General features: G+C 42.8%; 1 protein-coding gene across 1 annotated transcript in view; it reads left to right on the top strand.

The window, feature by feature from the left end:
* The first annotated feature begins 531 nt into the window (after positions 1 to 531).
* FBXO21 (F-box protein 21) overlaps positions 532 to 17,682 on the top strand; it is a 36,184-nt gene continuing 19,033 nt past the window's right edge. Inside the window, exons 1-6 of the mRNA XM_010828545.1 lie at positions 532 to 667; positions 2,519 to 2,613; positions 9,787 to 9,908; positions 13,197 to 13,343; positions 13,642 to 13,778; positions 14,752 to 14,888. Coding sequence (XP_010826847.1) covers positions 545 to 667; positions 2,519 to 2,613; positions 9,787 to 9,908; positions 13,197 to 13,343; positions 13,642 to 13,778; positions 14,752 to 14,888 — 761 coding nt within the window. The 5' untranslated portion in view covers positions 532 to 544. The remainder of the gene's footprint in view (positions 668 to 2,518; positions 2,614 to 9,786; positions 9,909 to 13,196; positions 13,344 to 13,641; positions 13,779 to 14,751; positions 14,889 to 17,682) is intronic.

Below are 17,682 nucleotides of genomic sequence, written 5' to 3' on the forward strand. Positions count from 1 at the left end.
CCCTTTGAGGGAAGCGGGCGCAGCATCCCTTTGGCGGTTGGCCGAGAGCACAGATTTCGGTTAGGACCCGGGATAAAATCTGGCCCTGGCATACTCACCGTGTGACCTTGCGGGTAGCAGCTTCCCTTTTTGGAGTCTCATGTATCGACTTTAAATGGTGTTATGATGAAGACCTATCTTTTACTGTGGTGGTTAGGTGAGCTGATACAAGGGGAGCCTTACACAGGGCCCCGCTCTTAGGAGGCGCACAATTAATGTTAACTATGATTGCCGTCACTGTGATTGTTGTTGCTACGACTGTCCCCATTTTATAAATGGGGAGTGGAGACACAGTATTGATATTGCTAAGCCAAGGTCACGGTGTATGCGAGTGCGTGCGCGCCGGGTAAAGATTTGAACTGGGTCCCTCGCTAGGGCCGCCCCTGATCCCTAAACCCAACCGCTTTCGCTGTTTTCCAGAGCTGCTTTTGATTCATGTTTCTTCTGCCTTTGCTTCTCTGTTAAGCTGAGGGGGTGTTTTTCTCCTTGTAGGTGGCCTTCCCTTATGAAACACTACAGCCCCACCGACTACGTCAATTGGTTGGAGGAGTACAAAGTTCGGCAAAAAGCTGGGTTAGAAGCCCGGAAGATTGTAGCCTCGTTCTCAAAGAGGTTCTTTTCAGAGCACGTAAGGATCCGTTGATGGAGCTCTAAGCATTTGCCTGCTAGCGGTGGTCTGCGTCTGGGTCTGTAGGCATTAGCTCATCCAGTCTTTTTGCTATCTCCCTTTTCAATGCGCTCACAATCCCTTCCTCACTTAGATGGCTGCAAGAGTCATTGTGTCCTTTCCTCCTATCCAACAACACGGAGCCATTTGTCCCTGCCAGCTTTAGTTTTCTAAAGCCAGAGAGAATGGGGGAGGGATAGAGAGGGAGGGCCCCGGGGGCGATGTGGAGGGAATCCAGATCAGCACTATTTCTCTTTAGGGGGGTTAGACAGTATTTTTTGCAGTCTCTACATGATTGGGGGTATCATCCATGATTGAATACTACAAATTTCACCCAGTAGTTTTCCCAGAATGGTTGACAAAGTTAATATAGTTCTTCTCTCTGGCTTTGCAGGTTCAAACCAGTAGTGAATGCATTATTTGTTACGGTAACAGGATTAAAAGCTACCCATAAAGCAAGAATTATTACTCCCTCAGTGATACCATCTCATATTCATTATTTCTGAAAAGTTGTGGGGTTTGTTTGTTTTTAATGTTGCTGAAATGCATGGGTTTGTTTGGTTTCCCTTCCACAAAATGTCTCACAGAAGTTTCTGTATGAGGTCCTGATTCTTAACTTTTTGCACATTCTGGAAAAGAGACAGTACCAATATTTTATTTCTGATTGGAGGTCCAGAAATGGAACCAGTCTGATTTATCCTGATTTACTGAATGTTAATTCCGATGTCTAATTTTAATTACTTTTAATGAGTTCACACATTCCCTTTCAAGTTTCGAAAGGGAAAATTCGAACTTGGCACGCATTTGAATATATCTCCCTATAAAGAATAAAGCTCAGGTGTTGCGCAGTGTAATTTGTTTCTATAAACAAGTGTTTGTTAATGTCAGAATGACCTGAATTTGTGTCCTATTTGGGATAAGCCATATGCTGGGTAAAAGCACTCATAGTCTCAGATATTCCACACTGGTTTAAATATGTCTGCACACATACACATGGGGGTGCTGGATGTGTTTGATGCACTTGGACACGAGCTTCTCGTTTGCAGCCTCTGCTTACAGGCCAGCTGGTTTTGTGTGCGTATGTAACAGCCCGAGCCTCTGTCCAGTAATGGTGCGTTGTTGTGTTTTTCCCCAGCTCGTCTTTCTCTGTACCTCTGCATGATGAGAAGTGTGCCGAGGACTTTGAACATAGCAGGACTATACTTAGGATTGATCTGTGGGTAGATGATTACTTTGGCTCAGGACCCTTGTGCTCCTGTGTTTTCCACGTGCACATAGGCTGACAAATTTCCTGCCTACTTTCAGAAAGAAAAGTGGGAAAAGGAATCAGATTTTTAAACCAAGGGGGGGGATATTACAGCTCATCGGCACCACCGCCTCAGCTTACAGAGGAGAAACATGCCTCGACCTTCAGAGTCACCCAAACCCCTAGACTTCTCTCTTTGGCCCTGGACTCCTAGTTGAATACCATGTTGCCAGCACAGAATAGGTACTGTGAAAGACATGATTTTTATTTTTTTAGTCCTCCTTTCAGAGTTGTTTTTCCTTAGGTGAGAACTCTGGGTTATCACTTTCAGAAATTCCAGTCTATAAATTCCAAATATAATTCATTTGCAGCTAATAATATTATTTGAACAAATTACTGTTACCCACAGGTTCCTTTTCTCCCCTAGTGGGTGGGTGGTGCCAGATAGTGTGGGAGAGGTGTTACCACTTCCTTGGAAGTGAACAGCTTTGCTTGTAACTTTGTGTGTGAGAGACAACAGCATTGCTACTCCTTACTGAGGCCCCTTGTATCTGTCTTGTTCATAGGTCCCTTGTAACGGTTTCAGTGACATTGAGAATCTTGAGGGCCCGGAGATATTTTTTGAGGATGAGCTGGTGTGTATCCTAAATATGGAAGGAAGGTAAGCTGTAGTTCTATCAGGAGTTTGTTTTACTAACCCCAGGATTAATTGCTATAATAGGTGTGTGGCTGAACCATGAGATCTATTTCAAATGTTTCATGTTACCTTCATGTCGCTGTAGTTATGTTTTTGAAAAATTCTGTGTATACAAGGTAAATACACCAAGACAATTAATATTTGAAGAAATGGTGCAAAAATCCTTGTGGGAGAAATAGTATTTATTCCTCCTGGGGGTCAAATGGCTGTGCTCTGTGTACTTGTGTCCATTATGTCGTTAGGGTAACACAAATATCCTTTCTTTATTGTCACCACCAAACTTGCCTGTTGTGAATTGCATTTTAAAAAATATTTTTCTTAGGGATATCTTATTTAATGGATAATTTTTCATAGTTTCTGAATTCCGATAAGACGCGATCTTACTTTAGCCATGGACATTGTAGATGTCTGGTAGAGTTGTTTATCTCTCCTGATCAAGAAGAACCCTTTGTCTCTTGGTTGTTGCTTAAAGTTTTTTATGCTTTGTATTTTCTGCTGTGAAGGTTAATTTCTAGTTTACCTGAAAGATGACTTGGCTTCCAGCCTGACTTATCTATGAAAAATATTTTCTGCTCTAAAAGTTCTGGAAGCTTGACTTGAGATGGAAGATAAGAATGCTATTTTAACATCTTCCTTAAGAGAGCTCATTGTGAAATAGCTCCCAAACAAGGCGTAAGACATTTTTCTTTACTGTGGTCAAAGGGCTTTAGGAGAGCGAAATATCTATCAGTGGAACAACTGTGGGGAGAGGTAAGATGTGTCACTATTCTAGGCCTTGGATGAGTCCTGATGCAGAGGTCATTTTTCTGTTTCTATTTTGGTTTATCTATAAATGAATTGAAGTGTGATCTAATAGTATTGTGCAGCTTTAAAAATAAAAGTCGACCTCTCTTTTTTGCATATATACATATAGACTTTTAAATACATAAATAGTTAATACATACTGAGTTTATTGGTTGTTTGGGTTTGGTTGGATGTTTAGTGCAGACTTTGTTTTTTTTTTCTTCTTTATGTGACTTTTCCTTCCTCTCTTCTCCATCCATTTGCATTGGCCTTCCCTGCCCCCACTCCCATAATTTATGATGACAATCTAGATTGTAGGCTTCCATGCTAATATGATACACATGAGGATGGAGGGGGATCATTACTTTACAAAACTGAGATCATATAATAGGTACTTTGCAATAAATATCTCTCTATCCTCATTCAACATTACCCTGTGGAAATCTGTCCTGATCAATTGGTAAAAATCAAATTCACCTTTAATAATGACTGCCTGCTTTTTTGTAGTATATACCATGACTTATTTAACCATCCCTCTATTGATAATAACCACTTTTTTCTCTATTTTGTGTTACTGTGGAGAGTGATGTTTCTAGTGCTTTCATTTCTAAGTATTAGTTCCTAGGAGTGAGTTTCTTAAGTCAGACTATAGAATGTTGTTTGAAAAACATAAGGCAGAGCATAGAACACATAAGAGATGCAGGTTCAATCCCTGGATTCGAAAGATCCCTTGGAGGAGGAAATGGCAACCCATTATGGTATTCTTGCCTGGGAAATCCCATGGACACAGGAGCCTGGTGGGCTGCAGTCTATGGGGTTGTAAAGAATTGGACACAACTGAGTGACTAAGTACACAAGGCAGAGCATGTCCTTGAATAAGACTTACTATCACAAAAATGTCAGTTCTTCCAAAATTAGTACATAGTGCTGTTCCGTTTAGGATCCAACAAGAGTTTTGTGTGTCTTAAATGGATAGTATTGTCATAAAATATACACAGAAGAATAAATTCACAAGAAGAGCCAGAAAAAAACAGTTTTTAAATAATCACAACGGGAAACTTCTGGAGTAGGAAATGGCAACCCACTCCAGTATTCTTGCCTGGGAAATCCCATGGACAGAGGAGCCTGGCAGGCTACAGTCCATGGGAACACAAACAGTTGGGCATGAGTGAGTGACTGAACACACACACACAGTAGGAAACTTCCACCACTTGATATTAGAACATATTATAATGGTACCTGTTATCAAACATTACAAAATTTGAATAAAAATGGATAGCTCCATCAGTGGCAGAGGATCATTCAAAGCCATGTCCCAGCATAAAAGATAACGTATTTTAATTAAGCTCAGAGGGGAGAAAATGGATTATTTAATGAAAGGTATTGGACATAACTGAATATCCACCTGGAAGAAAGTAAAACTTGCATCATGTACAAAAATTAAATTCTAAGATTAAACAACCTAAAATTTTAAATTATCACATGAAAATTTAAAGAAAACAGGAGACTTCATGTACAATCTAGGAATTCCTTCTGAACCATGACTGGTAATGCAAAGACACTTAAAAAAAAAAAAAAGGACACGATTTTGCAGTAAAAAAGAAAAGATTTGTATGACCAAAGAAACTGTAAAGAAAGTCAGTAGAATACTTACAATTTCTGAAAAGAAATTTTAACATGTACAAAGGATAAGAGGACAATATTCTCAGAAAAGCAAGTCCAGGCACTGACAGTCTAGTAAAAATACCTTTAAATTCACTCACATCAATGTTAAATAATAATGAAGTACTGCTTTTTTACTTATCGGATTGGTTACAAAGACTAAATATGAATAGCTAGCAAAAAAATGTATATTATTATAGTTTTTTTAAGAAATAAGATATCATAAATATGTTACTTTTTAGCCTGACAAATATTTTAAACCTAAAGCAGGGTTGTTTTTAATAACAGAAAACTTTCACGTTTGTAAATATTTGGGGGTGCTGGTTTTCATGCTGCTGCTGCCAAGTCTCTTCAGTCGTGTCCAATTCTGCGTGACCCCATAGACGGCAGCCCACAGGCTCCACCGTCCCTGGGATTCTCCAGGCAAGAACACTGGAGTGGGGTGCCATTTCCATCTCCAATGCATGAAAGTGAAAAGTGAAAGTGAAGTCACTCAGTCGTGCCCGACTCTTAGCGACCCCATGGACTGCAGCCTACCAGGCTCCTCCATCCATGGGATTTTCCAGGCAAGAGTACTGGAGTAGGGTGCCATTGCCTTCTCCGGCTGGTTTTCATAAATGACCCTATTTATATTCATTCTTGGCAAATGGCTTGTTGTTTGGATATGGAAAGCATAGGAAGGAAGAAGCATAGTTTCCATAAATGCTAAGGCACTAATCCCTGGATATTTGAAAACAGTTTACATTTACATTCTTCATGGTCTTAAAAAAGAGTAAATAAAGATTTGAAGCAGCATATTAGAAGAGCATACACCATAGCTAAGAAGACTGACCCAGAATGACCAACACTGAAGCATATTTCAGTAAAACTATTGGACTTTAAAGACAGGAAAGTCCTTTGAGAATCCAAGCAAAAAAGATGAAGCCACTTACAAGGGAGAATAAGTCAGAATACCATCAGACTTTTCAACAGGAGTAGTCTCTTCCAGAGAAAAAGAGTAACACATTTAAGATATCCAAGGATGGAGAATGTCAGCCAAGGATTTTTATATCCAGCCAAATTGATTTCCAGGTGTAAGAGCTGTGGAGAAACCTATCCACTTGCAGTAACTCAGGGACTTTTGAGCTCTGCCTGAAAAATGTGCTAGAAAATAAGCTTCAAACAACCAAAATAACCAGAGAGACCCTAATACAAGGACTAGTGGTGAACGTTAAATATAGGTTTACTTGTAGAATTAAATCCAAGTGACAGTTGATACAGACACAGGTATTGTATGTGGTGGCTGTAAGCTCTGTGTGGATACAATACAGCTCTCCAAAAGAAATGAACAGACAATGGGGGAGAGTATGAGCAAAATGTTCACTGTTTTCAGGAACCATCAAGGTGATGAGAATATTGTTTTTGTTATTCCAAGGCTGGTGTGTGTGTGTGTGTGTATGAAAGAGAGATGTGGAATAAAACAAGTAAGTGATCATGTGATATTTTGATTCATCCCTGGTATCCTGAAGAAACAGGATTCTCCTGGAGGAAAAAAGACATACATATATATATTAAAAATATAGAAGGTAAAAACTGTATAGTTGTGAGTTTAAATTAGATGTATCAGTATGAACTCATAAGATACTTACTACTGAAATATGTGTTAGGTATATATGATGCATATGTACACATACTTACACATTAGACTGACTGAACAGGTCTGGAAGCAAGAATCAACCCAGCAGAAACGATCATCAGTAGTCCTCAGATTGTGGTCTTCTGTCAGTACTTCCCGCAAAAGCAGCCAGGGTTTCTGGAGAAATGGCTGATTCTAGGTCCAGAGCAGGAAATGTAAAAGATGACCCGGAAGCATCTTGGAAGCCTGGAGCCAGATAGCAAGGAAAGTAACAGTATTTCATGTCAGAAGTATTCATGGACAGGAGGCTTCCTTTAGACAAGTAAACAGTGTTTCACGTCAGAAGTGTTCATGGGCCAGTATGAGGAGGCTTCCTTTGGTCAGAGATGTGATGATTCAATCATCCACGTGGACAGTACTAGAATGTGAACTCATAATACTTAACAACAACTAATTGGTCACCTTTGGAGGATATAACAACCCAAAGTACTGTTTTGGGATCTGATGAAGGTAGTGAGCATTTATTCTGCCTTTTCCTGCATACGCTGCCACTGGGGACCAGATAATGGATGAGGGGAAATTATGGTAAAATATTCTAGGTAGTAATGAAAAGGGATAGTTGAATTAGAATTCACCACTTTAGGGCCTTTGATGAAGGAGTGGACCTGGGCCTTTGAGTAGCAATCACTGCTGACGTCACAGAAAGAGACAGCCGAGGCACGATTGCCTTTCTTACAGAACTCACTACCACCTATGAAGAGTAAATGGAATCTGAATCTGATCAAGCCTCTACATCCAGTTTACAGGAATTTAGAAAACAACATGTTAAGCTACACCACGTGGATGCAGTCAGCAAATTGCAGACTCTGGGAAAATACAGGTCAAACAACCAGGTTTCTTCAACAAATAAAATACGAGGGGAAAAAAAGATGAAGGGGAAGCCTGTGAATTAAGTGACTTAAAAGGAATCTTACCAGATTGGTCTGGAGTTTTTAGGGATGCATGTTTGTGAAAGCTCTGGAAAAAAGCAAAGTAGTGGTGACTGTAGAGCGCGGATTGTGATCGTTGTCACGGGGTGGGGGTGGGGCAGGGGGAGAGGGCCCATGGAGGGCTTCCAGGGTTTCTTCAAAGTTGTTTCTTGGCCTGAGTGGTGGATCCAGGGGTGTTTCCCTTATAGTAATTAAGTTATTTATTTGATTCATGTGATTTTTCTCAATTGCAATATTTTATAACCCAAAGATTAAAAAGCTGGTAAAACCTCTGCTGATTTTCATTTACTCCCTGAAAATTGAAGAGTCCATTATTTATGAAGCCAGGCAGATAAGATAATCATTAACTCCCTGCTACTTCCCACAATCCCTGTGTGTATTCGAGAGATCTGGTGGAGAAATTCAGTTGCTCAGCAGTTATTTACTGAGCATCTGCTGTGTCAGACATTCTGGGTGCTGAGGATACAGCAGTCAGCCACACTTAAAAACCTTGCCCTCAGGGAGCTCACACTCGAGTAGAGAAGAGGTGCTGAACAAAGTAAAATATTTATTAGGAAATGAGAAGTGTTCTAGAGAACTGTTAACCAGGGAAGAGGGCGAGGGAGTCGTGGGGGTGGGGCGGGGGGCGGTCCAGTTTTAAACAGAGTGATTGGAGAGAGCCTTACTCAAAGTGACATTTGAATCAAAACCTGAAAGGAGATGAGGGCACAGATTGCAGATCTCCAGGGAAAGGATGTGCTGCTGCTGCTAAGTCACTTCAGTCGTGTCCGACTCTGTGCGACCCCATAGACGGCAGCCCACCTGGCTCTGCCGTCCCTGGGATTCTCCAGGCAGGGACACTGGAGTGGGTTGCCGTTTCCTTCTCCAATGCAGGAAAGTGAAAAGTGAAAGTGAAGTCTCTTCAGTCGTGCCCAACTCTTAGCGACCCCATGGACTGCAGCCCACCAGCCTCCTCTGCCCATGGGATTTTCCAGGCAAGAGTACTGGAGTAGGGTGCCATTGCCTTCAAAGGATGTGCTAGTCAGGAGGAACTGAGTGCCTAAAGGTGAGGGGGCCTAATGTGAGCTCCAGCAGCTGTGATGAAGGGACGGTCAGAAAGCCCCCACGGCCGGTGACTGGACTGAGTGGGGTGGGGGTGATACAGGAACTGAGGGGTCAGATAGGTAACTGGAGCAAGAGTGTAAAGGACTGTTCCGGTCATCATGGGCACGTGGATTTTTACTTTGAGCAAGGTGGAAAACCGTTGGAGAATTTGGGGCAGAGTATTTTTGTGCTGACTTCACATGTCAGCTGGAGTCCTCTGGCTACCCTGTTGAACATTGACTATGACTGTTCAAAGCAGAAGCTGCTATGAAACAGATGAAAGAGGATGGTGATTTAGTTGAGTTAGTGAGACATGTTTTATGTTTCTGATACATTTGGATAATAAGACTAATAACTATTGGCAGATGGGTTGAATATGACTGTGAGAAAAAGCAAGGAGTCAAGGATGACTCCAGAGGTTTTGGCCCACCTGGAATGATGGAGTTGCCTCAGTCTGAGATGGCCATGACCCTAGGAAGGGAGAAAGTTAAGGTCTCATCAGATACTGAGGTGGGATATCATTGTAGCAGTTGGATATACAGGTGTGGAGTTGAAGGAAGAAATCCATTCTGGAAAATAAATCGAGGGCTGTTGGTATGGATGGTGTCTGAAGCCATGAGAATGGATGAGACAGCAGCAGCCTGAGGCCCGAGTTGCCCCTGGCAGGTGCCAAGTGGCCAGCAAGCTTCCAGGTGTCTCACGCCTGTCTCCTGAGACTCACCCAATTCCCCTGACTTTTCAGGTTTCTCTTTGATTTCCTGTTAGTATATCTGAAGCCAAATTTTGAATTTCAGCACAGCTAATTTAGTGGTAAATTACAAATTCAAAGTCCTAAATTCTGCTGTTTCCATGAGAAGTACTCTACGCTTGTGAGCCAGATGTACTTTTCTTGTTAAGTAGACTCTTAACACAGTATGATTAGTATGACGTAAAGAAATGGATGATGGAAAGTTTTAATATCTTAATTCTTATTGACTTATTGCTAACTTGTTTGTTTTTTTCCAGAAAAGCTTTGACCTGGAAATACTACGCCAAAAAAATCCTTTATTACCTACGACAACAGAAAATTTTAAATAATCTTAAGGCTTTTCTTCAACAGCCTGATGACTATGAATCGTATCTTGAAGGTGAGACTTCAGCACTGATATTGTGATAGTCAGCTAAGTTGCCCTCAAGAGCAGTGGTGGAAAGTGGCCCTGATGAAGAAGCAGTGGAGAAGGAAACTGCACTACATGGGCTTCTGGAGGTTGGGATATATGGTCTGATCACAATATATGGTCTGAGCAAAATGATTGCGTTTAGAGCTAAGATCTGCTCAGAATCTTCAGCTGTCAGCTAAAGAGTGTTTTCTAAAGATGCATTGTCAGTTCAAAGTATGAAGCTGATATTTTAGCTAAGGAGGTTAATTCCCCATTTTTCTAAGTTTTAAAGTCTCATTTCCACATCAGAAACAAATGTGTCCAGTTTTGTCTCCATGCGACCTTGAGCAAATCCCTTAACCCTTCTGGTTGGAGTTTAACGAGGACAAAATGTTCCTGCACGTCAGTGAGTCTTCTCGTCCATAATGAGCAGTGAGTGGAAAGAAGTCCTGTGGACAGGCAAGATGATGGGTAGTACTTTCTGTTCCTGTCCAATTGGACAAGAACACAATGTGACTTCATTTTTTAAAAACGATTTTAAATTCCTAACATATTACCCAGACACTCCCACAGATTATGGTTATGAAATATAAGTGTGACTCTTCATTCACTTTCATTCCCTACTCCCAGTGATATACCCAGTACATTAATTTTTTTTTTTCCCTTGCTCATAGTCACGTCTCCATTCTATTCCTGGTCTCATGCAGGCCTCCCTACCTCTCCCAGCAGCAGCTTTCTAAGTAATACTTGCTTTCATGGGCATTGCCCTTTCTGGCTCCCAAGTCACCAGCATACAGTGCCGGCCCCATCTGAAACGCAGCCTCGTCTGCACTCCACGTGATACTGCCACGTGGCCAGCTGGCGTCCTTTTTAAAATTAAATCTCTGCCTGCTTTCAGTCCCCTCCTTTATTTGGTCAGGCCTTTCTCCATCACTGTCCAAAATGTGCCATTTGCTCCAGCCAGGCCAGTCTCCTCACTGGCACCCTACGCACAGATACCTGGCTTCACTTCCTCGTGCATGGTATCCCTTTTCTATAGGATTCCATTCTAAGTCCTCCTCGCCCTCCAGGTTCATTCCAGGTTTCATTTGCATGAAGTTTCTCTGATGGCTGCAGCACTTGCAGATTTTGCTGCCTCCGACCTAACACAGCAGCAGTGGCTGGTAAACCATGTCCATCCTGTTTCCAGTGGTCACTGTATTTCTTGGTTCTTTGGCCTTATAATCAAGATACACTCCGCAGTGCCGTGTGCAGGTTCTTGTTGATAGATCTCGTTGGTTGTGCTGCTGCTGCTGCTGCTAAGTCGCTTCAGTCGTGTCTGACTTTGTGCAACCCCATAGACAGCAGCCCGCCAGGCTCCCCCGTCCCTGGGATTCTCCAGGCAAGAACACTGGAGTGGGTTGCCATTTCCTTCTCCAATGCATGAAAGTGAAAAGTGAAAGTGAAGTCGCTCAGTCATGTCCGACGTTCAGCGACCCCATGGACTGCAGCCTACTAGGCTCCTCCGTCCATGGGATTTTCCAGGCGAGAGTACTGGAGTGGGTTGCCATTGCCTTCTCCGTTGGTTGTGCTATCCAGAAGCAATTGAAGTGACTGCTTCAGTTTATTAAAATATCTTCAGTGCCCTGGAGTCTTCGCATATGTGTCCTGGAGCTGAGAGTCATGTTCTGTTTATTCCACAGTCAAGAATAACTTGATGAGCTTTATTTATGAAAACAATTACTTCTCTTTCCTCTTTATTTATAATATAAAGTAATATCATTTTTTTAAGTTCAGTCGCTCAGTCCTGTCTGACTCTTTGCGACACCATGGACTACAGCACACCAGGCTTCATTGTCACTCACCAACTCCTTAATCTTGCTCAGACTCATGTCCATTGAGTCTGGTGACATCCAACCGTCTCATCCTCTGTCGTCCCCTTCTCCTCCTGCCCTCAGTCTTTCCCAGCATCAGGGTCTTTCCACTGAGTCAGTTCTTCATATCAGATGGCCAAAGTATTGGAGCTTCAGCATCAGTCCTTCCAACAAATATTCAGGACTTATTTCCTTTAGTATTGATTGGTTTGATATTCTTGCAGTCCAAGGGACTCTTAAAAGAGTCTTCTCCAACACCTCAGTTCAAAAGCATCAATTCTTCGTCACTCAGCTTTCTTTATGGTCTAACTCTCATATCCATACGTGACTACTGGAAAAACCATGGTTTTGATGGACCTGGCAGCAAAGGAATATCTCTGCTTTTTAATATGCTGTCTAGGTTGGTCATAGCTTTTTTTCCAAGGAGCAAGTGTCTTTTTAATTTCATGGCTGCAGTCACCATCTGCAGTGATTATTTTAAGTAGTTGAGTGAATAGAAGTTGGCTCTAGGATTCTGGTTCTGAGTGGCAGACTAGAATCATCCAATGCCATTGATGAAGTCTAGGAAGCAGCAGTCAGATACAGCAGATCCCAGAGCCATGCAGCAAAAACCTTGTCACGTGGCTGATGGGGGAACTCAGTCCTGAGGAGGCCCAGGAGCCAGGCCTGGGCTGGTGGAAACACCAGAAATGGGGTCCTGGTCACTTGATACCCTGGTCACTTGGGGATCAAGTTTGGGAATCGGGGTCCTGAGCTGGTTTGAGAACACCTTGTGGATTTTAAGGGACTCCACAACTTCCCAAGTGAAAATATCCTGTGACAAAAAAGCAAGTTAGCTCTTCGATTCTAGGGTTAAAAAGTGACCTGAGGCAGTAAAGTAGTGATTTTTGACAGACAGTGTCTCTGGTGTGCTCTGTACAACTTTTTAACTGGGTTTCTTGAGTGTAACTGTTTAATTTCAAACTCCGGTTATCTCCAAAGTCCATTTACTGGCTCACCTTTCAGGGGAATAGTTAGTGGAAATGGCATATCTGACATTGTGGACTTTCAACGATTTTTTTTTCAAGTCAAAATGTTGTATACTATTGAGTTCTCAGAGTTGTTGGATTTTGAATTATAATTAAGAGGGGGAGAGAAGTAGCCTGAAAAGAGCTCCGTTATGGTATTTATTTCTCTTGGCAGTAGACCGTGGATATATGTGTCAGAGTAAGTCCTTGACCTCTGAGAGAGTTTTGGTATATTGATAATGAAATGTCAGCTCCTTGGTTGTAAGCATGTTGCCCCTTCTCAGTGGATTAGGAGCCAGGCCTGACATCCAGGATAGGAACCATCTGAGGAGTATGGCCCCAGGAGTCTGGGACGAATGACCACTGTTAAGAAAAGGCAAAGGTAAGAACTTATCCATGATTCTTGTTGGGTTCAGGCGCGGTGTATATTGACCAGTACTGCAACCCTCTCTCTGACATCAGTCTCAAGGATATCCAGGCTCAGATTGACAGCATCGTGGAGCTTGTTTGCAAAACCCTCCGGGGCATAAACAGTCGCCACCCCAGCTTGGCCTTCAAGGCAGGTGTGGAATTGCTTTGGATCCAGCTGTATTTGTAAAAGAAAAACCTAGAGTGATTGGTTAGTTTGGAAAATTCTGCAGTGCATTCCTATTATGTCCCCGCAAAGCGATAGATAACACAACCACCTGTTCACCCGCATGATGTCAGAGGCTTCAAATACAGTCTCTTTTCCACCCAGCATTGGCGACACCTGATGAGCCTTCCTAGGATGTTGCCAGTGTCTCACGTCAGGGGTTGTTGGGGACACTCGTCACGGCGTTATTTGTGCTTGTGTCCTCAGAGTAGGTCTCGGTGTTTCAGGCGAATCCTCCATGATCATGGAAATAGAGCTCCAGAGTCAGGTGCTGGATGCCATGAACCACGTTCTATATGACCAGCTGAAGTTCAAGGGGAACCGAATGGATTACTACAACGCCTTGAACTTATATATGCACCAGGTAAATGTGGGGGCGAGAGAAAACACCGTTACAATATGTGTAGGTGGGGCTTATCTCTGATGGATCGTACAGTGTTTGAGGGCAAGTACTAGATTTTGTTGGTCTGCCAATGCCTGGTGAAACTCATTTTTTGCCTCTCCTATGAGGGTATTGCTGTGGATTTTATCTTATTCATCACAGAGCACCCTCTTGTCTAAAAACCCTTGAAGTAAATTCCTGGCTAGAAATAGGTACTCCTCTGACTCAGTGTGGTCAGATCGCTTCTTGTGAACAGTTAACAGTGAAACTAAGCAGGTCTCCCTTTTTGCACTGGCCTCCAGGAAGACTGGAAGAAGTAAGTGACAGACTGCGTCATTGATGCTTATTTTTTGTTTTCTCCCTACCTGTCTCTGTTTTTATATCTGTTCTGTTGCTCTGAGACCTGTATTTTCTTTTGTCATGTCTTACACACTTTTTTTTGAAATACCCTTAAGTTCTTCCTAGAAAAAGGAGGGCCTAACCATAGGTCTATAGACTTCTGCTGTGAAGGCCAGACTGACTTCTCTCAACCTGGCTCCTCAAGCCAAATGCCCTCTGTCCTAACTACTCAGTTCTGCCTTAGTCACGTGAAGGAAAACGCAAACCATCCAGAAACAAAGGAGTGTGGCTATGTCCCCATAAAACTTTGTATGTGGACGAGGACATGTGAATTTCATATAGTTTTCACATTTTATGAAATGGTGTTCGGTCGACTTATTGTAAACATTAAAAAAACGCTAAAATTCTTATGCAGGCAATCCAAAAACAGCTGGTTGGTCTGATGTGGACTGTAGTCCACAGAGCCCTGATCTAAATAAATAAAGTACTCATCCATTTAAGTCTGAAAACCTATCCTCGCACCTGCTGCACAATGGGCGCCGACTGGGAAGGCGTGTGGAAGAGGCGAGAAGGTGTAGTTCATCTGTGTGAAGCTAAAGCCTGCTTTCTTCTTTAGGTGTTAATCCGCAGAACAGGAATCCCCATCAGCATGTCACTGCTCTACCTGACCATTGCCCGGCAGTTGGGGGTCCCACTGGAGCCTGTCAACTTCCCCAGCCACTTCTTACTAAGGTGGTGCCAAGGTGCAGAAGGGTGAGCCATCTCCGACCCCACGTGATTGTCCTGTGCTGAGAGAAGTATAACAGCAGAAGTTATCAAGGGGACCAGGGTGGTGAGAGAGCTGGTTTGCTCTTGATTGTATCCAAGTCCATAATCTGCTCAGGGGAGAAGGGCAGTGTGCATTCTTCTACCTTGTTTCTCCCAACGGGAGTGTGAATCTCCAGTTATCTCAAAGAAAACAGTTTACTTTTGAAGGACTAACAGTTCAGGGTCTTGTATGAATCTCAAAGTCTCTTTGTTCAAAGCAAATCAGTGACAAAGAATTCTTAAGATAATTCTTTCCAGTCTTCCATAGAACCTCCCACAGAAGGGAGGTGGGGGTGGAGTGGGGGAGGCAGAGGGAACTGGGCTGGGGAGAGGGAACTGGGAGGCCAGGTTCTTCATTTGCAAAAGCCAATACGCATGTTCTCAGCAGGGGAGCTCCTTCAGGCAAGGTTAGTGGCTGCTTTGCAGACCAGGTTAAAGAGTTCTGTTTTGTTCTCTCTCTTTTTTTAAAACCTGGTATCCTATTGGACAGAAAGCTCCTTTACAGCAGTAGTCAAGCTTTTCTGAAAACAGTTCGTCAAATGGGCAGAGATGCCCTCTCTTTAAAAGTGCCCTTTAGAGGGAAAAGAAACAAAGTTATTTGATTACATCCTGTTATTTGAGACTACTTCCTGATGACTGTGGTGGTACCCTTTGCTGAAGTGATGAGCAGAATGAAAGAAAGTAGCGGAGCTTTGAGGTTTGACTGTGTTCAGACCTCAGCTTCCTCTGGCCTTGTTTCTTCCTCTGTGAAATGGGGCTGATGTTTTTCATACAGTGCTTTGGAGGGTTCAGTGAGAGAACCCAAGTGTTTTACACGTGGTGGAATTCTGATGCTGGTCTCTGTGTTTCCACCTCTGGGTTTGGGAAATAAAACACCTCCTTGGTATTCTTCTCCATTCTTTTCTCCCTCCTCTCCTTTATAGAGGTTAGTTTGAAAGTACTTGTTATTTCCATATTCTATGACGTGTGTGTGTTTCCTTAAATAAGAAGGACAAGCTTCCTTTGTTTCCCAAATATAATCTGTTTCCTAAGATGTATTGGATAGTTTCTCTGTGGGAGAGTAGGTGCTCATTTTCCATTATTTTAAATGAAAAGAAAAAAATGCTTTTTCAGCCCATTCCCTCTCCCTGAGTAACTCAGCCAATTTCCCCAAATATCTAAAACATCCTTAAATGTCTGTATTATTTAATGGTCCACCAGGGACTTCTGCATGATACAGAGCATTTAAAACACCAGTTACCATGTTATTGACCGCAGTAACCTATTGCTGGGCACGTTTGTGTGTGCCAGCAGGATTGTGTCTCCTTGTTTAGGCTCCAGTGAATGTACACCGCGTTGCAGACGAACAGTGAAGTGGTTTGTTAGCACCCCAAACACCTGGCAGACACTGAGGCTGGGGAACGTCTGGCCTGTGGGGGTGTGCACGCCTGCTGGGCTCTCGGCCTCCATGTCTGCACCGAGACCATAGTGCTTGCTGACTGTGACCGTATCGTGAGTCTTAAAGACTAGGAGGCTGAGACCCGCGTGGAGTCCTTCAAAATCGCCCTGGCTCCTCTAAGCCTGAAGCCCATGAGCAGCTTTAGAGTCCGTGGTCAGGCCCCTTGAAGCTCTAGTGTGGCAGCTGGCCCCAGAGCTTCTCTGGACTCACGGATTCACGTGAGGAGATGGTGTGTGTGTCCCTGCTCCGTCTGTCTGTTGTCATCTTTAATGTCCTTCAAAGGATTTTACTCTTTTCTATAGCCAGCTCTTTGACATCTTAGTTATTCCGGGGTACCTTCACTTTTTTGTTGCTATTGAAAATGGTCATTGTTTAAATGGCACTTAATGTGTTGGTGGTGTACAGGGGCACGGCTGACACTTAAATCTGGGTTGATTGGCCCCTCTGCTGTATCAGTTATTAGTGATGATATTTGTTAGGTCTTTCAGCCTTTCTGTGTAGATAATCATATTGTCTGAATTGTATCTCTCCTTTTTTTTCCCCACCTGTTATATGTTTGTGTCTCTTTCGCTTACTCTGCTGGCTAGGTCCTCTTGAACACGGGGACTAGAAACAGTGATAGCAGGCACTCTGCCTTGGGTGTGACTTTACAATTTCACCTCAGACATGATGTTCGGGAGCAGTACCTTTCATTGAGATGATCAAAACTACCTTCTAAAATTGTAATTTCCTCAGACTTTTACTAATAGGATTTTTATCCCCTCAAATTTCTTTTCTGTGTCTACAGATAGAATCATATGGTTTTGCTCTTGTAGTCTGCATGTGCTGAAGTTTTTTAGCATTCAACCCTCATTTCATTCTTAGGGAACATCTTAACTCTGTCATACAGATTTTGATCATACATCACTGTATTTGATTTGGTCATATTGTATTTAGAATCGTTGCCCATAAATTTGTGTGCATTTGTGTGATTCTCCTAGACTAAAAAGGGATTGAGGAGCATTCCTTATTTCTGGAACATTTATATATGTCTTGCTAAAGCTGGGCTATTGATATGACTCAAGGAAGAAATCTGACAGCTTTCTAGCAGCCCAAGAGAAAGTCTCTTGCATGATTTGCAGTCGGCATAAGATCAAAGTGAAATAGTTGCTCAAAGGAGAAAACACAGCTTTCCCTGAGAGTCCCACCCCAGCCCTTCAGGAATCCTCCTCGGGAAAATGCCATGTAGTTAGAGATACTGCAGTAAGAATTTGCCTCCTAGGACCACCTCCCTGCCTAGCTCTGGTGTTGCCGGCCACCCCC

Source organism: Bison bison, unplaced genomic scaffold, assembly GCF_000754665.1.
Source record: "Bison bison bison isolate TAMUID 2011002044 unplaced genomic scaffold, Bison_UMD1.0 scf7180017864495, whole genome shotgun sequence".
NCBI lineage: Eukaryota > Metazoa > Chordata > Mammalia > Artiodactyla > Bovidae > Bison > Bison bison.